This window comes from Oncorhynchus mykiss, chromosome 20 (assembly GCF_057628025.1).
Source record: "Oncorhynchus mykiss isolate SJ-2025 chromosome 20, ASM5762802v1, whole genome shotgun sequence".
In the NCBI taxonomy this organism is placed as follows: Eukaryota; Metazoa; Chordata; class Actinopteri; order Salmoniformes; family Salmonidae; genus Oncorhynchus; species Oncorhynchus mykiss.
The window spans coordinates 23,087,414-23,110,128 of NC_143041.1; the positions used below are offsets into that span (position 1 = coordinate 23,087,414).

Sequence of the window (22,715 nt, forward strand, 5' to 3'; positions counted from 1 at the left end):
TCCATGCTTTACGGTGGGAAATACACATGCAGAGATCATCCTTTCACCCACACCGCATTTCACAAAGACACGGCGGTTGGAAACAAAAATCTCCAATTTGGACTCCGGTTCGGAGTCACTAAAGGTCACTAAAGGTCACATTTCCACCATTCTAATGTCCATTGCTTGTGTTTCTTGGCCCAAGCAAGTCTATTCTTATCATTGGTGTCCTTTAGTAGTGGATTCTTTGCAGCAATTTGACTATGATTCACAGTCTGTTCTGAACAGTTGATGTTGAGATGTGTCTGTTACTTGAACTCCGCAATTTCTGAAGCTGTTAACTCTAACTTAACCTCTGCAGCAGAGGTAACTCTGGGTCTTCCTTTCCTGTGGCGGTCCTCATGAGAGCCAGTTTCATCATCGCGATTGATGGTTTTCGCAGCTGAAATTTTCCGTATTGACTGACCTTCATGTCGTAAAGTAATGATGGACTGTCTTCGCTTATTTGAGCTGTTCTTGCTGGAATATGGACTTGGTCTTTTACCAAAATGGGCACTCTTTTGTATACCTCCCCTACCTTGTCACAACACAACTGATTGGCTCAAACGCATTAAGGAAAGACATTCCACAGATTCCACAAATTAACTTTTAACAATGCACACCTGTGAATTGAAACGCATTCCAGGTGACTACCTCATGAAGCTGGTTGAGAGAATGCCAATAGTGTGCAAAGCTGTCATCAAGGCAAAGGGTGGTTATTTTGAAGAAACTCAAATATAAAATGTATTTTGATTTGTTTAACACTTTTTTGGTTACTACATGATTCCATATGTGTTATTTCATAGTTGTGATTTTTTCATTATTATTCTACAAAGTAGAAAATAGTAAAAATAAAGTAAAAATCCTTGAATGAGTAGGTGTTCTAAAACTTTTGACCTGTAGAGTAGATTTTTGGGTAGGGGAAGTGTTTTGGTAGTGTTTAATGTACATCGCAATGCTAGAGGCGCGTCACTACAGACCCCGGGTTCGATCCCAGGCTGTGTCGCAATCGGACGCGACTGGGAGACCCATGAAGTGGTGCACAACTTGCCCGTGATTGTCAGGGTTAGGGGAGGGGTTTGGCCAGCCGGGATGTCCTTGTCCCATCTCGCTCCAGCTACTCCTTGTGAAGGCGCGGGCTTAGGTCGAGAGCCATGCATCCTCCTACCCTGCCAAGCTGCACTGCTTATTGACACGGTGTTTCCTCCAACACATTGGTGAGGCTGGCTTCCAGGTTAAACAAGTAGTGTGTCAATAAGCAGTGCGGTTTGGCAGGGTAGGAGGATGCATGGCTCTCGACCTTAGCCCCTCCAGAGTCCATACGGGAGTTGCAGCGATGGGACAAGACTAACTACCAAATGAATGTCACGAAATTGGGGAGATCCTCGGCAGATCCTCAGTCGCTAGGAATAGCGAAATGGTTAGGGCTAGGATTTGGGGTGAAGAAATATAAATCCTAAATCAGTGGTTATGGGGTAGTGTTTAAGGTTAGGAAAATGGAATCTGATTCTAAACTCAGCAAAAAAAGAAACGCCCCTTTTTCAGGACCCTGTCTTTCAAAGATAATTCATAAAAAGCCAAATAACTTCACAGATCTTCATTGTAAAGGGTTTAAGCACCATTTCCCATGCTTGTTCAATGAACCATAAACAATTAATGAACACGCACCTGTGGAACGGTCGTTAAGACACTAACAGCTTACAGACGGAAGGTCACAGTTATGAAAACTCTGAAAAACACCAACAGAAAGATGCCCAGGGTCCCTGCTCATCTGCGTGAACGTGTCTTAGACATGCTGCAAGGAGGCATGAAGACTGTAGATGTGGCCAGGGCAATAAATTGCAATGTCTGTACTGTGAGACGCCTAAGACAGCACTACAGGGAGGCAGGACGGACAACTGATCATCCTCGCAGCGACAGACCACGTGTTACAACACCTGCAACAACTGCCCGAGTTACACCAGGAACGCACAATCCCTCCATCAGTGCTCAGACTGTAAACAATAGGCTGAGAGAGGCTGGACTGAGGGCTTGTAGGCCTGTTGTAAGGCAGGTCCTCACCAGACATCACTGGCAACAACGTTGCCTATGGGCACAAACCCACCATTACTGGACCAGACAGGACTGGCAAAAAGTGCTCTTCACGGTCTTGTCTCACCAGGGGTGATGGTCAGATTCGCGTTTATCGTCGAAGGAATTACACTGAGGCCTGTACTCTGGAACGGGATCGATGTGGAGGGTCCGTCATGGTCTGGGGCGGTGTGTCACAGCATCATCGGACTGAGCTTGTTGTCATTGCAGGCAATCTCAACGCTGTGCGTTACAGGGAAGACATCCTCCTCCCTTGTGGTACCCTTCCTGCAGGCTCATCCTGACATGACCCTCCAGCATGATAATGCCAGAAGCCATACTGCTTCTTCTGTGCGGGATTTCCTGACAGGAATGTCATTGTTCTGCCATGTCCAGCGAAGAGCCCGGATCTCAATCCCATTGAGCACGTCTGGGACCTGTTGGATCAGAGGGTGAGGCTAGGGCCATTCCCCCCAGAAATGTCCGGGAACTTGCAGGTGCTTTGGTGGAAGAGTGGGTTAACATTCACAGCATTAACTGGCAAATCGGGTGCAGTCCATGAGGGGGAGATGCACTGCAGTACTTAATGCAGCTGGTGGCCACACCAGATACTGACTGTTACTTTTGACACCCCCTTTGTTCAGGGACACATTATTCCATTTATGTTAGTCACATGTCTGTGGAACTAGTTCAGTTTATGTCTCAGTTGTTGAATCTTATGTTCATACAAATATTTACACATGTTAAGTTTGCTGAAAATAAATGCAGTTGACAGTGAGAGGACGTTTCTTTTTTTGCTGAGTTTAGATTGTTGGTTACTGACCTCCCATATTATTGCTGTCGTCCTCCAGGTCATGGCCGCAGTCATAGCGAGTCTTCTTCTTGGGGTCAGAGAGCACAGTGAAGGCCTCGCCCATCTCTTTAAACTTCTTTTCCTCCTCCTTCTGTACCTCTGGCGTGGCCGCACTGTGACGATCTGACCAGCAAATAGAAAACATTAGGTGAAAATTTGAACGCTTTACTTGACCGTTGCGTTGCAGCTGGTATTTCCCAGAGACACAAAAATGAAAATGGGAAAGGCTGCTCTCTGATCCCTTATATCACATCCTGCAATTATGCCCTTAAGCAAGGCACAATTGCTCTCCATCCAGGGGCGCTGCACTGCAGCTGACCCTGTGCCTCTCAATGTGGGAGTCTATATATGGGGGTGTTGGGAAAGGCAAAAGACAAATTTCCGTTCTAACCAATTGACAATAAAGTATCTATTCTATAGTGTTCTTTCAAAAACGTTGATTTTTGATTGAGCCTGCCTGGAGTAACGGAAAGAATATAAATATTATTTGAACACAGGTCAGTCTTACTCCTCAATGGTGTTGCCTGTGTATGTTGGTGTACCTGGGTGGTGCATGAGGGCCCGTTTCCGATAGGCCTTCTTAATCTCATCTTCTGTGGCATTCTTTCCCACCCCCAGAACCTTGTAGTAATCTTTCCGCTTGCTCTTCTTCAGTTCCAACTGAGCCGTCTTCAAGAGATGCTTGTGTTCTATACAGAGGGAAAGGGAAATAGAAAGAGGGAAAGACAGAAGAGATAATTTGTTAACAAAACAATTTCACCCGAATGAACAAATGCAATAATGTAATCAATCATCACCATCAAGAAAATTTCAAGAAATGAGTGAAAAACTTCACAGGAAAGAAAACGAGTACTGTTCAACCTCTGCCATTATTTTTCCACTGGTGACTATCACGTAAACTATGGTTGCAATACCAACATACCTTTAGTCTTCTCTGTCTGGTAGACCTTTTCATAGTCCCGTACAGCTTCTTCATACTGTTCGATGTCCATATAACTGCAGAAAAAAAAGCAGAGTTAAGTGTCTCACTGTCTCAGAGTCAAGAGGCAAAGAGTCTCTTGGAAGCGATATTCAGCAGCCTAGCTACCAGCGATCAGTCATTTTCAATGGAAGGGGGAAACAAGAGGAGAGACACAGCGACTTAACGGTCAGTGACGAGAGAGTTAGTGACCAGAATTGAAATGTCTCAATATTAAGCAAATTTCGGCGACGCAACCACGCCACAGCCAATCAGGAGAGGGTAGTTCTCGCTAGCAAGCCTTAGGTAACAAAACTGCCGTCATCTAAGGTGTTTGCATGAAACACCCACCATGGGAGATCTCAATGACTTGATCGCTGATTATCGCTCCAAGTCTGAGCCACTTGTTATAAGTACTTTTCATAGCTTACCACTGTGCTCGTCTCAAATAGGCCTTGATATATGTGTCGTCCAACTTTATTGCACTTGTGCAATCTTCGATTGCTTGATCAGGTTTATTCAGCTGAAGGAGAGGAAGTAAAAACACAAATTAACAGATGGCATGCATTTCAAACAATTAGGAACTCAACTTCCAGAATCTAGCTTGGATTGCTAACATACATAAAGTATTATCAAATGTACTTTTAACTAACCCCAAGATGGGCCTTTTTCAAATGGGAGTTGGGAGACACATTGGGCAGAACAAGCAAGGAGGGAGTTAGGCTGAGCGAAGCACGAGCTGGTGAGATCCTATTGGCGCATTTTAGCATGTATTTGCATATTTCTGTTAGGGAAGGCCTATTCTCTGAAGTACGTGTGAGCAGGAACTTGAATTTGTCTTTGCACTCCTAAACAATGTAATTTTTTACAACTTGGCAAAGGTTAAATTCTAAGAAACGTGCGCTCTGTTCGTGTGATGAAGCTGACTCGGCCGCTCTCGTCATGACCGCACATGATTTAATTCCCCTTATAAATGGTTTGGCGCATTCATGTTTTCCCTTTTTTGTAAGTAATGAATTTATCCTAAATGTATATATTGTTGTACTTCTTTCGCCAATATCATGAGTATTAACTGTGTGCAAAGCTAATCATGTATTGAAATGTTAGGTCAAGTTGCACAATGGCACTTTTTAATTCATGTATTTTTTTATTGAACCTTTATTTAACTAGGCAACTCAGTTAAGAACAAATTCTTATTTACAATGACGACCTACCCTGGCCAAACCCGGACAACACTGGGCCAATTGTGCGCCGCCCTATGGGACTCCCAATCACGGCCAGATGTGATTCAGCCTGGATTCGAACCAGGTACTGTACTGATGCCTCTTGTACTGAGATGCAGTGCCTTAGATCGCTGAGCCCATTCAGTTTCAGTAGTTTATCCTTTTGCAATCCTCCAAGTGGATGCAATGTTCAGATGCACATGAACACTCGCTACACTGATTAGAAAAAAAACTTGTTTATTTCCATATATTAAATGTTTCCTATGTTTGTAATTTGTGCATCTTGGAGCTCCATGTCGGTCATTGTTCACATGTCCATGTGTAGCGGGAGAGTGGGCAGTGTGCGGCTCCATAAGGAATACGTGTTGCCGCCTGTTTATAATACTGGTCAACAAAAACAGTATTATAAAAAAAAAAAATCTTAAAGTATTACGGCTTCTTTGAGATGTCTATTTGGACGGAATATGTAAAAGTGGCTATAATGAAGATGCCTGTTACTAGGGATGCAATGATTCGCCGATAAACATTTGAATCGGGGACCGATGTGTAAGATACAGTGGATTGCGTATTCACCCCACTTGGCATTTTCCCTATTTTCTTGCCTTACAACCTGGAATGAAAATTGATTTTTGGTGGGTTTGTATCAGTTGATTTACACAACATGCTTTGAAGGTGCAAAATAATTTTCATTGTGAAACAAACAAGAAATAAGACAAAAAAAACGGAAAACTTGAGCGTGCATAACTATATATACAGTGGGGCAAAAAAAGTATTTAGTCAGCCACCAAGTTCTCCCACTTAAAAAGATGAGGCCTGTAATTTTCATCATAGGTACACTTCAACTATGACAGACAAAATTGGAAAAAAAAAGAAAATCACACCACATTTTATGAATTTATTTGCAAATTATGGTGGAAAATAAATATTTGGTCACCTACAAACAAGCAAGATTTCTGGCTCTCACAGACTTGTAACTTCTTCTTTAAGAGGCTCCTCTGTCCTCCACTCGTTACCTGTATTAATGGCACCTATTTGAACTTATCAGTATAAAAGTCACCTGTACACAACCTCAAACAGTCACACTCCAAATTCCACTATGGCCAAGACCAAAGAGCGGTCAAAGGACACCAGAAACAAAATTGCAGACCTGCACCAGGCTGGGAAGACTGAATCTGCAATAGGTAAGCAGCTTGGTTTGAAGAAATCAACTGTGGGAGCAATTATTAGAAAATGGAAGACATACAAGACCACTGATAATCTCCCTCGATCTGGGACTCCACACAAGATCTCACCCCGTGGGGTCAAAATGATCACAAGAACGGTGAGCAAAAATCCCAGAACCACACGGGGGGACCAAGTGAATGACCTGCAGAGAGCTGGGACCAAAGTAACAAAGCCTACCATCAGTAACACACTACGCCACCAGGGACTCAAATCCTGCAGTGCCACACGTGTCCCCCTGCTTAAGCCAATACATGTCCAGGCCCGTCTGAAGTTTGCTAGAGAGCATTTGGATGATCCAGAAGAAGATTGGGAGAATGTCATATGGTCAGAAGAAACCAAAATATAACTTTTTGGTAAAACTCAACTCGTCGTGTTTGGAGGACAAAAAATCCTGAGTTGCATCCAAAGAACACCATACCTACTGTGAAGCATGGGGGTAGAAACATCATGCTTTGGGGCTGTTTTTCCGCAAAGGGACCAGGACGACTGATCCGTGTAAAGGAAAGAATGAATGGGGCCATGTATCGTGAGATTTTGAGTGAAAAACTCCTTCCATCAGCAATGGCATTGAAGATGAAACATGCTGAAAGATCCAGCTACGACAATGATCCCAAACACAAAGCCCGGGCAACAAAGGAGTGGCTTCGTAAGAAGCATTTCAAGGTCCTGGAGTGGCCTAGCCAGTCTCCAGATCTCAACCCCATAGAAAATCTTTGGAGGGAGTTGAAAGTCCATGTTGCCCAGTAACAGCCCCAAAACATCACTGTTCTAGAGGAGATCTGAATGGAGGAATGGCCAAAATACCAGCAACAGTGTGTGAAAACCTTGAAGACTTACAGAAAACGTTTGACCTCTGCCATTGCCAACAAAGGGTATATAACAAAGTATTGAGAAACTTTTGTTATTGACCAAATACTTATTTTCCACCATAATTTGCAAATAAATTCATTAAAAATCCTACAATGTGATTTTCTGGATTTTTTTTCCTCATTTTGTCTGTCATAGTTGAAGTGTACCTATGATGAAAATTACAGGCCTCTCATATTATTACGTGGGAGAACTTGCACAATTGGTGGCTGACTAAATTTTTTTTTTTGACCCAATGTATATATATTTTGGTGATTGTTGGATCTCAAAGATGATCTTATTAAAAATATATAACACAAAACGTTATACAAACATTTTTGGGAGCTGGATGAAGCACTCATATCTCAATCTGTGATAAAGTCTGCATTTGAGCAGTTTTGGCACTAGACATCAGAAATTTACGGGGATCATTTTTCATATTTTTTAAACTAAATGTACAGAATTTATCAAAACTATTCTAAAAATCGATAAACGGGCCGGATGTGACCCACGGGCCGGATGTGACCCGCGGGCAGCCAATTGAAAAGCCCTGGTGCATATGGTTCATTTAGAAATAAGGCAATCATTTCAAAACGAGGACATCAATCAATTTGCGAGGCACACTGCATGGCTGAAGCGAGAGGATTAGATCACTACGGAAAAACTTTTAGATGGTTAAATCCAAAGTTGTGCTATACAGTGCATTTGGAAAATATTCAGACCCCTTGACTTTTTCCACATTTTGCTACATTACAGCCATATTCTAAAGGATTAAATTAAAAAAAACATCTACACACAATACCCCATAATGACGAAGCGAAAACAGGTTTAGAATGTTTTTCAAATGTATTACAAAAACAGAAATAGCTTATTTACGTAAGTATTCAGACCCTTTGCTATGAGACTCAAAATTGAGCTCAGGTGTATCCTGTTTCCATTGATCATCCTTGAGATGTTTCTACAACTTGATTGGAGTCCACCTGTGGTAAATTAAATTGATTGGACATGATTTGGAAAGGCACACCTGTCTATATAAAGAGTTGACAGTGCATGTCAGAGAAAAAAATAAACAGGCCATGGGGTCTAATCAATTGTCCGTAGAACTCTGAGACAGGATTGTGTCGAGGCACACATCTGGGGAACAGTACCAAAAAATGTCTGCAGCATTGAAGGTCCCCAAGAACACAGTAAATAGAAGCTTGGAACCACCAAGCCTCTTCCGAGAGCTGGCAGCTTGGCCAAACTGAGCAATTAGGGGAGAAGGACCATGGTCAGGGAGGTGACCAAGAATCCAATGGTCACTATGACAGAGCTCCAGACTTCCTCTGTGGAGATGGGAGAACCTTCCAGAGGACAACCATCTCTGCAGCACTCCACCAATTAGGCCTTTATGTTAGAGTGGCCAGACGGAAGCCACTTCTCAGTAAAAAGGCACATGACAGCCTGCTTGGAGTTTGCCAAAAGGCACCTAAAGGACTCTGACCATGAGAAACAAGATTATCTGCTGTGATGAATGCCAAGCGTCAAGACTGGAGGAAACCTGGCACCATCCCTAAGGTGAAGCATGGTGGTGGCAGCCTAATGCTGTGGGATGTTTTTCAGCGGCAGGTACTGGGAGACTAGTCAAGGGAAAGATGAACGAAGCGCAGAGAGATCACTTGATGAAGTCCTGAGCAGGTTCTCAGACTGGGGCGAAGGTTCACCTCCCAACAGGACAAAGACCCCAAGCACACAGCCAAGACAATGCAGGAGTGGCTTCGTGACAAGTCTCTGAATGTCCTTGAATGGCCCAGCCAGAGCCCAGATTTGAACCCATCGAACATCTCTGGAGAAACCTGAAAATAGGTTGGATGGGGAGCTTCGCTGCACAGCTGACAGAGTCTGAATTCTTATGTAAATGTGATTTAAATTGTACATTTTTAATACATTTGCAAAATTGTGTTCAAGATTTTTTTTGCTTTGTCATTCGGAGATATTGCGTGCAGATTGATGATTAATTAAAAACAAAATCAATTTTAGAATAAGGCTGTAACGTAACAAAATGTGGAAAAAGTCAAGGGGTCTGAAAACCTTACAAATGCACTGTTTATTCATTGACTGTCATAGCTACACTGAACAAAACAAATTTACACAACGTGCAACAATTTCAGATTTACTGAGTTACAGTTTATATTAAGGAAATCAGTCAATTAAAATATATAAATTAGGCCCTACTGACTGGGCAGGGCGCAGCCATGGGTGGGCCTGAGACGGCATAGGCCCACCCACTTGTGAGCCAGAACCAGCCAATCAGAATGAGTTTCTCCCCCCAAAGGCCTTTATTAGAGATCGAAATAAGCTTCAGTTTCACCAGCTGTTCGAGTGGCTGGTCTCAGATGATCCTGCAGGTGAAGAACCAGATGTGGAAGTCATGGGCTGGTCTTGTTACAGGTGGTATGCGGTTGTGAGGCCAGTTGGACGTACTGCAAAATTATCTTTACGGAGGTGGCTTAGAGAAATTAACATTAAATTATCTGGCAACAGTGGGTCTGTGGTCCAAAGGGTCTGTGGTCTCTTTTCCAAGCTTAAAAGGATAAACAATACATTGGCCATGCTGTCAATCCACACAATTTGCACACAAGTCAGCCATACATATCAGCTATGATTATTTTTTTTAAAGGAGTAAACGAGGCTGAATGAACTGTTTCGCTGCCAGACAAGGCTCCGCTGATAACCAGGTGTATTAGTGGTAAGGATTCACTCAATGGTGCTGAAAAGAAAGCTCTGCTGTTGGGACAGCTTTATGTAGGCCCGAACAGTTTGTGCGCACCATTTGTCACCGGTATAGTGCAATTCATGTATTGTTTCATTTAGTGTAGTGGCTTTGCTGGCAAGCATCATTTTTTTTTTTTGTCCCACCAAGATTTACATGCTAAACTCCCCACTGACACACACAATAGAGAAGTGAGCTCAGACAGATCCAACTTAGAGTCGCCCAGGTCATGAGCTCCATCAGCAGCATATCTTAATTTAAAATGGAAAATTAATATGTTTAAGCAACATGTTAATGCATCGAATCAATTTGTTCACGAATTAAACCGAATTCTAACATATCTAAAACGTAAAACATCATTCATGTATTATATCTTCTTGGGTAGGACGCTACAAGCTTGGCGCACCTGTATTTGGGGAGTTTCTCCCATTCCTCACTGCAGATCCTCTCAAGCTCTGTCAGGTTGGATGGTGAGCATTGCTGCATAGCTATTTTCAGTTTCAGAAATGTTAGATTGGGTTCAAGTCCGGGCTCTGGCTGGGCAACTCAAGGACATTCAGCGACTTGTCCCGAAGCCAAATCCTCCTTTGTCTTGGCTGTGTGCTTAGGGTCGTTGTCTTGTTGGAAGGTGAACCTTCACCCCAGTCTGATGTCCTGAGCGCTCAGAAGGTTTTCATCAAGGATCTCTCTGTACTTTGCTCCGTTCATCATTATCTCGATCATGACAAGTCTCCCAGTTCCTGCCGCTGAAAAACATCCCTAAAGCATGATGCTGCCACCACCATGCTTCACCGTAGGGATGGTGCTAGGTTTCCTCCAGACGTGACGCTTGGCATGGTTTCATCAGACCAGAGAATCTTGTTTCTCATGAGTCTTTAGGTGCAAACTTCAAGTGGGCTGCCATGTGCCTTTTACTGAGGAGAGGCTTCCGTCTGGCCCCTCTACCATAAAGGCCTGATTGGGGCAGTGCTGCAGAGATTGTTGTCTTTCTGGAACTCTGTCAGAGTGACCATTGAATTCTTGGTCACCTCCCTGACCAAGGCCCTTCTCCCCCGATTGCTCAGTTTGGCTGGGCAGCCAGCTCTAGGAAGAGGCTTGGTGGTTATAAACTTCTTCCATTTAAGAATGATGGAGGCCACTGTGTTCTTGGGGCCTTCAATGCTGCAGAAATGTTTAGGAACCCTTCCCCAGATCTGTGCCTCGACAAAATCCTGTCTCGGAGCTCTACGGACAATTCCTTCGACCTCATGGCTTGGTGTTTGCTCTGACATAAACTGAACATTATATAGACAGGTATGTGCCTTTCCAAATCATGTCCAATCAATTGAATTTACCACAGGTGGACTCCAATCAAGTTGTAGAAACATCTAGGATGATCAATGGAAACAGATGCAAATGACCTCAATTTCAAGTCTCATAGCAAAGGGTCTGAATTACTTAAGGGTCTGAATTTACTTAAGTAAATTAGGTATCCATTTTTTATATTTCATAAATGTGCACAAATTTAAAACAAAAAACTTTTCACTTTATCATTATGGGGTATTAAGGATTTTTTATTTAATCCATTTCAGATTAAGGCTGTAACGTAACAAAATGTGGGAAAATTCAAGGGGTCTGAATACTTACCGAAGACACTGAATGTAAATATTCTGCCATATTATATTTTCACATGGAACCACTTAACTGAATAAACTGGACACAATTTTACACTGGAAACTGCTGCTTCCTGCTTCGTACTGCCCTTAAGGCTGCTCCAACTATAACAGATTCTTGTTTTGGGAACAGAAAACTGAATTGATATTGGATGTTTCTCTCAGAAAATTAGCAGAATGTCAGCCCAGTTTCATCTTGCTCCGTCTTCCTGACCACTGCACTTCCTCTCTGGTGGTGCTTCAGATTTTTACCCCATGTGACATCTGGGTTCCTTTTTCTTTTGTAGTATTATTTAAGGTCTGGCCATTATGTACATTCAGGATTCTTACAAAAGTACTTTCCCAGTCCTGTCTAGGATTCCATAAATTGGGAACACTTTTGAGATGAGGTACTACCTGAACTTGCCCAATATGAGCACTTAATTCTGCAATGTTTTTGCACATTTGTTCCTGAACTCTACCTTGTTCTAGAACATTCCAGTTGAGGTTCTCACCTTAGCCCCGACGGTGCCTCTGTTGCAGTAGAGCTTGGCGTTGGTTTTGATGTTGTTGGGGTCTATCGCCAGGGCCTCCGAGTAGAGCCGGTAGGCTGCCTCAAAGTTGCTGTTCTTGAACACTTTGTTTCCCTCCTCTTTCTTGGCTTTCAAAGCTTTGGCATTCTGATTTTAGATAGATATTAACCACATTGAATCAGTACGTCAGATGCAGTAGAACTCAATTCACAGGCTACAGTACTGATGTGTAACCTTTATTTAACTAGGCAAGTCAGTTCAGAACAAATTCTTATTTGACGACCAACCCCGGCCAAACCTGGACCAATTGTGCGCCGCCCTATGGGACTCCCAATCACGGCCGGATGTGATGCAGCCTGGATTCAAACCAGGGACTGCAGTGACGCCTCTTGCACTGAAATACCGTGCATTAGACCACTGCCCCACCCGCTATTGATCAAGTAGTGTTGTCACAATACCAACATTTGACTCTTTATAGCCAGTAAGAGGTAGGCCTAGCTACAGACCTCTCCCTGTACACTATCCAATGACACAAAACTACCCTACACGAGTAAATAATTTCAACATTTTAAAATAAGTGCAGGCGCAAGTTGAGTGACTCACTCTGCAAGCTAGCCGAGACTTCTCGTGGTCTGGGGCCATGCGCAGTGCTTGCACGAAGAACTGCACAGCTTTGTCGATGCAGTCCTCGTAGTACAGACACAGGCCTCGCACGTACAGAGCGTCTCCGTTAGTCGAGTCCATCCTCAATATATCGCTGGGAGAGAAAAGACAAGATTCATAAGACAAAGAATCTGACTTTGATATTCCCCTAACTGGAGCAAACATTAAAAACAAGGGCAAAAGAAGCCTCGTCAAAATGGCGATGTTCCTGGGGTTTTGAAAATTAAATTTAACACGTTAGTCAGCAAAAGTTGTAAAAAAAAAAGGGCTGAAGTCAAATTCGACAGTTGAAAAGTTTATAACCCGTGAAGAATTAAACATCCTATTACAGCTGAAGAAAACAAAATACACTACATGACCAAAAGTATTCAGACCACTTGACTTTTTCCACATTTTGTTACTTTACAGCCATATTCTAAAATTGCTTAAATAGTTGTTTCCCTTCTTCAATCTACATACAATACCCCATAATACCAAAACAGGTTATCAATTTGAGCAAATTCATAAAAAACAAAAAACTGAATTATCACATTTACATAAGTATTCAGACCCTTCACTCGGTACTTTGTTGAAGCACCTTTGGCAGCGATTACAGCCTAGAGTCTGACACTACAAGGGTATGAAACTACAAGCTTTGTTCTTAACTGACTTGCCTCGTTAAATAAAGGTTAAATTAAATAAAATAAAAAGCTTGGCACACCTGTATTTGGGGAGCTTCTCCCATCTTTCTCTGCCACCCGGTAAAACTGAGCAATTAGGGGCGAAGGTCCTTGGTCAGGGAGGTGACCAAGAACATGATGGTCACTCTGACAGAGGTTTAGAGTTCCTCTGTGGAGATGGGAGAACCTTCCAGAAAGACAGCCATCTCTGCAGCACTCCACAAATTAGACCTTTATGGTAGAGTTGCCAGACGGAAGCCAGCTCTCAGTAAAATACACATGACAGCCCGCTATGAGTTTGCCAAAAAGCACCTAAAGACTGTCAGACCCTGGTGAAACCAAGAAACCAACTATTTGGCCTGAATGACAAGCATCACGTCTGGAGGAAACCTGGAACCATCCCTATGGTGAAGCATGATCGTGGCAGCATCATGTTGTGGGGATGTTTTTCAGTGGCAGGGACTGGGAGACTAGTCAGGACCAAGGCAGCGATGAACAGAGCAAAGTACAGAAAGATCCTTGATGAAAACCTGCTCCAGAGTGCTCAGAACCTCGGACTGGGCGAAGGTTCACCTTCCAACAGTACAACAACCCTAAGCACAAAAGCACAAGGTAGGTAATCCATTTTAGAATAAGACTAGTGTAACGAAATGTGGAAAAAGTCAAGTGGTACATACACCATATATACAAAAGAATGTGGACACCCTTTCAAATGAGTGGATTCGGCCATTTCAGCCACACCCATTGCTAACAGGTATAAAAAAAATAATAATAATTCCAGGTTGTAAGGTAACAAAATAAGAAAAATGCCAAGGGGGTGAATACTTTTGCAAGTCACTGTGTATATATATAAAAGTATGTGGACACCTCTTCAAATTAGAGGATATGTCTATTTCAACCACACCTGTTGCTGACAGGTGTATAAAATCGAGCACACAGCCATGCAATCTCCGTACAAGCTCACAGAACGGGACCGCTGAAGCGTAATTTAAATGAATTTATTAGGTCCTAATCTATGGATTTCACATAACTGGGAATACAGATATGCATCAGTTAGTGACAGATACTTAAAAAAAATATTTTAACGAGACATGCAATCGGCAGTTCCGCTCTGTGAGCTTGTATGGAGATTACATGTCTGTGTGCTCAATTTTATGTGGGTGAAATAGACATATCCTCTAATTTGAAGAGGTGTCCACATATTTTTGTATATATACACACAGTGACTTGCAAAAGTATTCACCCCCCTTGGCATTTTTCTTATTTTGTTACCTTACAACCTGGAATGAAAATTGATTTTTTTGGAGGTCTGTATCATTTGATTTTTATTGTGACACAAACAAACTTGAGCATGCATAACTATTCACCCCCAAAAAGACTACTTTGTAGAGTCCCAGTCTCAAATCTCTGGAAGACTAACAGGTTTCTCAAGAATTTCCCTGTATTTAGCGCCATCCACCATTCCTTCAATTGTGACCAGTTTCCCAGTCCCTGACGATGAAAAACATCCCCACAACATGCTGCCACCACCATGCTTCACTGTGGGAATGGTGTTCTCAGGGTGATGAGAGGTGTTAGGTTTGCGCCAGACATAGCGTTTTGACCATCAAGGAAAATGCTAAATTTTAGTCTCAAATGACCAGAGTACTTTCTTCCATATGGAGCTTTGCAGCTCTTTCAGGGTTTTCTTTGGTCTGTTGCTTTTCTGATGAATGCCCTCCTTGCCTCGTCCATGAGTTTTGGTGAGCGGCCCTCTCTTGGCAGGTTTGTTGTGGTGCCATATTATTTCCATGTTTTAATAATGGATTTAAAATGGTGCTCTGTGGGATGTTCAACATTTCTGATAAAAAATGTTTATAACCCAACCCTGATCTGTACTTCACCACAACTTTGTGCTTGACCTATTTGGAGAGCTCCTTGGTCTTCATGGTGCCGCTTGCTTAGTGGTGCTGCAGATTCTGGGACCTTTCAGAACAGGTGTATATATACACTGAGGTCATGTGACACAGATTGCACACAAGTGGACTTTATTTAACTAATAACAATGTCCTCCTAACTTCCACTCCTTTCTGCCCCACTTTAGTGCCTGATTGGTTTGTACCTGGCCACAGACTGGGCTTCTAGGTAGCGACCCAGTAGGGCCAAACACTCAGCCTTGAGGATTTTGAAGCGATGGCAGGTGGACGCCAATCCCAGGGCCTTGTCCATAGAATACACCACCTGCAGCAGAGAAGACAGCTACCATCTCACAACTGGGTTGACTGCCAATGTATGTGTGTCAATAGGTGTGTGTGTGTGTGTGTGTGTGTGTGTGTGTGTATGTGTGTGTGTGTAGGGTTGAATGGGGTAACATGCCTTTCTGAAATCCCTCTTTTCGAAGTCCAGTTCTGCCATTCGTTCGTACTCCAGTACTGCTGTGGCATTTTTGTGCTGCAAGGCACAAAGAAAAAGCAAAGCACATCAAAATCACACTGTGATAGAAATTTCTACACAGAGTATGATAAGAATAGGAGGCTGAATAATTAAGAAAAACATGCACAACGTCTCGCACAGTTCCCATTGACATGATTTACATGCAAGTCAGAGTTGTGCAATGCGTAACCGAAAAGATAACTGAAAGATGGCGAATACAACAATCAAAAGATAACGCACTTGCAGAAATTAAACTTTAAAAGGTCCAATGCAGCAGTTCTTATCTCAAAATCAAATCATTTTTGGGTAACAATTAAGTATAGGGGTCACGTTACGAGTTCAGGAATCTGAAATTGAACGTCAACAGTGTAGTTTTAGCTTCAATAGTGGCGTGCAACTAGTTTTCCTTGACAGAAAATACATTAGTGCAACACATGCGGCAGAAAAAAGCTTAATTTTGATCAGATGACAACAGGCTTTTTGGCTAGCAGCCACACAAATAAACGAGCTTACAATGAAAAATCAAGGTACTTTTTGCAAAAAACAATGCATGGCATTTATATTTCTAATGTTTATCATAGAAAGAATGTAGCCAGCTACACTTCCTAATGTTTTGCTTGAAGTTAATCTTGCATTTACCGGAGAAAAGCAGGCTACACCGAGAAAAGTATTTTCATCTGAGTGGAGAAGTGCAATTGAAGCAAACTGTCTGATGACATTTTAAATCTGCTTTTACAAAACGCAGCAAGATATTTCTTATGCGTTTTATTTTTGGGGTGTATGAAAAACTTAATGTGATAGTTTTCAATTAAAATCGTAAAAATACACAAAAATACCCTCTTAGCAAAGATCACTTTCTCAATCAAGATTTTTGCTAGGACTGTCTGGGAGTGGTCTGAGTGGAGAACACTGAAAACTAGCTGTTATTGGAAGAGGTTTGGTACTCTCTTGAATAGGGTTGGCACAAACACCCTATAACCAACATGTATGAATAAAGACCGTCATGAAAATAAAACAACCTGAAAAAATACATATACAAAAATCACACACGCTATATAGAATATAAAGTACCAGTCAAAAGTTTGGACACACCTACTCTTTCAAGGGTTTTTCTTCCTTTTTACTATGTTCTACATTGTAGAATAATAATGGAAAAAAATCACAACTATAAAATAACACATAGAATCATGTAGTAACCAAAAAAAAAAAATGTTAAACGAATCAAAATACATAGATTCTTCAAAGTAGCCACCCTTTGCCTTGATGACAGCTTTGCACACTATTGGCATTCTCTCAACAAGCTTCACCTGGAATGCTTTTCCAACAGTCTTGAAGGAGTTCCCACATATGCTGAGCACTTGTTGGCTGCTTTTCCTTCACTCTGCGGTCCAACTCATCCCAAACCATCTCAATTGGGTTGAGGTCGGGCGATTGTGGAAGCCAGGTCATCTGATGCAGCACTCCATCACTCTCCTTCTTGGTCAAATGGCCCTTACAAAGCCTGGAGGTGTGTTGGGTCACTGTGCTGTTGAAAAACAAATGATAGTGGGACTTAGAGCAAACCAGATGGGATGGCGTATTGCTGTTGTAGCCATGCTGGTTAAGTGTGCCTTGAATTCTAAATAAATCACAGACTGGGTCAACAGCAAAGCACCCACACACAATCTCCTCCATGCTTCACGGTGGGAACTACACATGTGTGTAGTGTTCACCTACTCTGCATCTCAAAAAGGTACGGTAGTAAATTTGTACTCATCACACCAAAGGACAGATTTCCACCAGTCTAATGTCCATTGCTCATGTTTCTTGACGTTGAGATGTGTCCGTTACTTGAACTCTGAAGGATTTATTTGGGCTGCAATTTCTGAGGGTGGTAACTCAAATGAACGTATCCTCTGCAGCAGAGGTCACTCTGGGTCTTCCTTTCCTGTGGTGATCCTCAAGAGAGCCTGTTTCATCATAGCGCTTGATGGTTTTTGCGACTGCACTTGAAGAAACCTTAAGTTTTTTACATTTTCTGGATTGACTGACCTTTATGTCTTAAAGTAATGGACAGTCGTTTCTCTTTGCTTATTTGAGCTGTTCTTGCCATAATATGAAGTTGGTCTTTTACCAAACAGGGCTAGCTTCTGTATACCACCCCACCTTGTCACAACACAACTGATTAGCTCAAAAGCATTTAGGATAGAGGTCGACCGATTAATCGGAATGGCCGATTAATTAGAGCCGATTTCAAGAAATAACAAATCAGTAATCTACATTTTTGAACACCGATCACATTGAACTCCACGAGGAGACTGCGTGGCAGGCTAACTACCTGCTATGCGAGTGGAGCAAGGAGCCAAGATAAGGTGCTAGCTAGCATTAAACATATCTTATAAAAAACAATCTTAACAATCACTAGTTAACTACACATGGTTGATGATATTACAAGTTTATTTAGCTTGTCCTATGTTGCATATAATCGATGCGGTGCCTGTTAATTCATCATTGAATCAGACTACTTTGCCAAACGGGTGATTTAACAAGTGCATTCGCGAAAAAAGCACTGTCGTTGCATCAATGTGTAGCTAACCATGAACATCAACACCTTTCTTAAAATCAATACACAAGTATATATTTTTAAATCTTCATATTTAGTTAATATTGCCAGCTAACATGAACTTCTTGTGTTCTCTTGCGTTCTGTGCAACAGAGTCAGGGTATATGCAGCAGTTTGGGCCACCTGGCACGTTGCGAACTGTGTGAAGACTATTTCTTCCTAACAAAGACAGCCAAATTCACCAAACGGGGGATGCTTTAACAAAAGCGCATTTGCAAAAAAAAGCACAATCGTTGTACGAATGTACCTATCCATAAACAACGCCTTTCTTAAAATCAATAGGCAGAAGTATATATTTTTAAACCTGCATATTTAGTTCAAAGAAATTCCTGTTAGCAGGCAATATTAAACTAGAGAAATTGTGTCACTTCTCTTGCGTTCATAGTAAGCAGAGTCAGGGTATATGCAACAGTTTGGGCCGCCTGGCTCGTTGCTTACTAATTTGCCAGAATTTTAAGTAATTATGACATAACATTAAAGGTGGTGCAATGTAATTTAGACTTATGGATGCCACCCATCAGAGAAAATATGGAACGGTTCCGTATTTCACTGAAATAAATGTTTTATTTTCGAAATGATAGTTTACGGATTTGACCATATTAATGACCTAAGGCTCGTATTTCTGTGTGTTATTATATTATAATTAAGTCTATGATTTGATAGAGCAGTCTGAGCGGTGGTAGGCAGCAGCAGGCTCGTAAGCATTCATTCAGACAGCACTTCACTGCATTTGCCAGCAGCTCTTCACAATGCGTAAAAGCATTGCACTGTTTACTTCAAGCCTATCAACTCCCGAGATTAGGCTGGCAATACTAAAGTACATATTAGAACATCCAATAGTCAAAGGTATATGAAATACAAATGGTATAGAGAGAAATAGTCCTATAAGAACTACAACCTAAAACTTCTTACCTGGGAATATTGAAGACTCATGTTAAAAGGAACCACCAGCTTTCATATGTTCTCATGTTCTGAGCAAGGAACTTAAATGTTAGCTTTTTTACATGGCACATATTGCACTTTTACTTTCTTCTCCACCACTTTGTTTTTGCATTATTTAAACCAAATTGAACATGTTTCATTATATATTTGAGGCTAAATTGATTTTATTGATGTATTATATTAAGTTCAAATAAAGGTGTTCATTCAGTATTGTTGTAATTGTCATTATTACAAATAAATATATACAGAGGGGCAAAAAAGTATTTAGTCAGCCACCAATTGTGCAAGTTCTCCCACTTAAAAAGATGAGGCCTGTAATTTTCATCATAGGTACACTTCAACTATGACAGACAAAATGAGAAGAAAAAAAATCCAGAAAATCACATTGTAGGATTTTTAATGAATTTTTTTGCAAATTATGGAAAATAACTATTTGGTCAATAAAAGTTTCTCAATACTTTGTTATATACTCTTTGTTGGCAATGACAGAGGTCAAACGTTTTCTGTAAGTCTTCACAAGGTTTTCACACACTGTTGCTGGTATTTTGGCCCATTCCTCCATGCAGATCTCCGCTAGAGCAGTGATGTTTTGGGGCTGTTGCTGGGCAACATGGACTTTCAACTCCCGCCAAAGATTTTCTATGGGGTTGAGATCTGGAGACTGGCTAGGCCACTCCAGGACCTTGAAATGCTTCTTACGAAGCCACTTCTTCGTTGCCCAGGTCTGTGAGAGCCAGAAATCTTGTAGGTGACCAAATACTTATTTTCCACCATAATTTGCAAATAAATTCATAAAAAATCCTACAATGTGATTTTCTGGATTTTTTTCCCTAATTTTGTCTGTCATAGTTGAAGTGTACCTATGATGAAAATTACAGGTCTCATCTTTTTAAGTGGGAGAACTTGCACAATTGTTGGCTGACTAAATACTAAATACTTTTTTTGCCCCACTGTATAAATCGTCCGATTAATCAGTATCGGCTTTTTTTGGTCCTCCAATAATAGGTATCGGTGTTGAAAATACATAAATCAGTCGACCTCTAATTAAGGAAAGAAAATCCACAAATTAACTTTTAACAAGGCACACGTGTTAATTGAAATGCATTCCGAGTGACTACCTCATGAAGCTGGTTGAGAGAATGCCAAGAGTGTGCAAAGCTGTCCTCAAGGCAAAGGGTGGCTACTTTGAAGAATCTCAAAAGTAAAATATATTTTAGATCTGTTTAACACTTTTTTGGTTACTACATGATTGACATGTGTTATTGCATAGTTTTTACTTCTTTACTATTATTCTACAATGTAGAAAATAGTAAAAAATAAAAACCCTTGCATGAGTAAGTGTGTCCAAACCTTTGACTGGTACGGTGTTTTTTTTATTCTGGGGGGGGGGGGAGAATAAACAGCTGACTGAAGAGGAGATGGCGGGCATTCGTGTGGCAATTTGACTTTTAAACTCATGGATACACTCGCAATGGCTTCCTGGAATTGTGATGCAATAACTTCCATGGTAATGTATAATGTTCATTCAAATGATGTTAACTGATGTGATTCATGCAATGGAATGTCATTTTTTTGTAATGACAGTTAAGTTGAATCAACAGCACATATTGGTACTAGTGATGCTTATCGGTCTAGGTAAAATTTGCATAATTTAGTGGAATTAAATTGCAGTGTGTGTATTTTTTTTGTCATCATTTATCTTATTTACCACACTCTCACAGCATACAGAGCCTAGTTTATGAAGTGGAATGACCTGCGCGAGAGCTGTCCTGGCACTGGAGTGAAATGTGTGCTTTTAAAAGCCCAGTCATCGAGCAACAAATAACAATTCTAAAATGCAATAACGCGTTAAACTTTGACGGCCACGATAAAAAAGGCTACTATTATTTCTCAATCTCAACTTGTAACATCCCATTTGCAATTTGAGTGCATAGGCTATAAATCAACTGTAGGCAGCACGTTACCCACCACTTTACAATTGTCTGAAAAATTAACGTTTTGCTTTACTTTAAATAATGAGGAATGTATTAGCTTGCATCAAAGTAGTCTAGCCATAATCCAACCATAGAAATGCCAAGGCAATATTTTTATTGACTTCGTGCCATTAACCAGCATTTCTCTCCTGTTCTATTCGTTTTCATATCAACATTATTTCATTGTCCAAAAGCCAAATGCACAATCCTAGTCATATTAGCAATCCATCCTAGTTCTAGCTATTAGATTCCCCCTCTTTCTAATCTAACAGATTTTCATCTCCGTCACGTACGGAACCGCTCGCATTAGGTGCACTATTTAGAAGTGTTTCTCCCTCAAATTGCATTTTAGCAAATGTTTGAAAATTGTTTTTATTAGCTGCTTCATTACATCAATTGCATGTTCAATAATAGGCTATACAGCCTTTTGACTGTGATGGGTACTGGCTTCTATGACTTATATGATAACATAGTTAAAGATATTACAACTGAGGGTATGAAAATGAGTGAGAAAGGGGAACGCAGAAAGTTACCATTCTGTCAGAACAAGTTAAAGTTAGATATGAGATATCTTATGGAGAGAAGGGCCACAGTCTGGTTCAAGTCAACAGGACAGCCATGGGGACTTTGGGCGAGGTCAGGTCAGATGAAGTGAGAAAGAACAGACATCACTAAAGTCCTGTCTAGCAACAGATTTATTGGCTGTCCAGATGTGTAAGGAGACTCAGCATAGCAGGAAGATATAAATGTGTTTGTGTAAATATGTATTTGTCTTATACAGCTGTGTGACCCAGTGAGTGAGTAAACTTGGATTGAACTTCACTAGCCATCTAAGTTTTACTCTGTCAGTTGGCGTTGTTGGCAGGATTCACCACGATTTTCAAATCAAATTTATTTGTCACATACACATGGTTAGCAGATGTTAATGCGAGTGTAGCTAAATGCTTGTGCTTCTAGTTCCGACAATGCAGTAATAACCAACGAGTAATCTAACAATTCCAAAACTACTACCTTATACACACAAGTGTAAAGGGATTAAGAATATGTACATAAAGATATATGAATGAGTGATGGTACAGAACAGCATAGGCAAGATGCAGTAGATGGTATAGAGTACAGTATATACAGTGCCTTGCGAAAGTATTCGGCCCCCTTGAACTTTGCGACCTTTTGCCACATTTCAGGCTTCAAACATAAAGATATAAAACTGTATTTTTTTGTGAAGAATCAACAACAAGTGGGACACAATCATGAAGTGGAACGACATTTATTGGATATTTCAAACTTTAACAAATCAAAAACTGAAAAATTGGGCGTGCAAAATTATTCAGCCCCTTTACTTTCAGTGCAGCAAAC

General features: G+C 41.2%; 1 protein-coding gene across 14 annotated transcripts in view; it reads right to left on the reverse strand.

Moving 5' to 3' along the window:
* Positions 1–22,715, reverse strand: part of LOC110499157 (dnaJ homolog subfamily C member 7) — a 49,689-nt gene that overhangs the window by 9,712 nt on the left and 17,262 nt on the right. For 11 of the 14 annotated variants that reach the window (XR_016489438.1, XR_016489436.1, XR_016489440.1 and 8 more), the window contains 8 exons: positions 15,786–15,860; positions 15,532–15,650; positions 12,712–12,865; positions 12,091–12,255; positions 4,331–4,422; positions 3,864–3,937; positions 3,484–3,630; positions 2,912–3,064 (listed from right to left, as the gene is read on the reverse strand). Coding sequence is in view for 8 of the 14 variants with exons in the window: in XM_021576108.3 (XP_021431783.1) it covers positions 2,912–3,064; positions 3,484–3,630; positions 3,864–3,937; positions 4,331–4,422; positions 12,091–12,255; positions 12,712–12,865; positions 15,532–15,650; positions 15,786–15,860 (979 nt within the window). In the remaining 6 variants the exon portion in view is untranslated. Of the gene's footprint in view, positions 1–2,911; positions 3,065–3,483; positions 3,631–3,863; positions 3,938–4,330; positions 4,423–12,090; positions 12,256–12,711; positions 12,866–13,471; positions 13,662–15,531; positions 15,651–15,785; positions 15,861–17,149; positions 17,368–22,715 lie in introns of those variants that run through there. The other 3 variants (XR_016489441.1, XM_090212623.1, XM_090212622.1) reach the window with 2 other exon arrangements.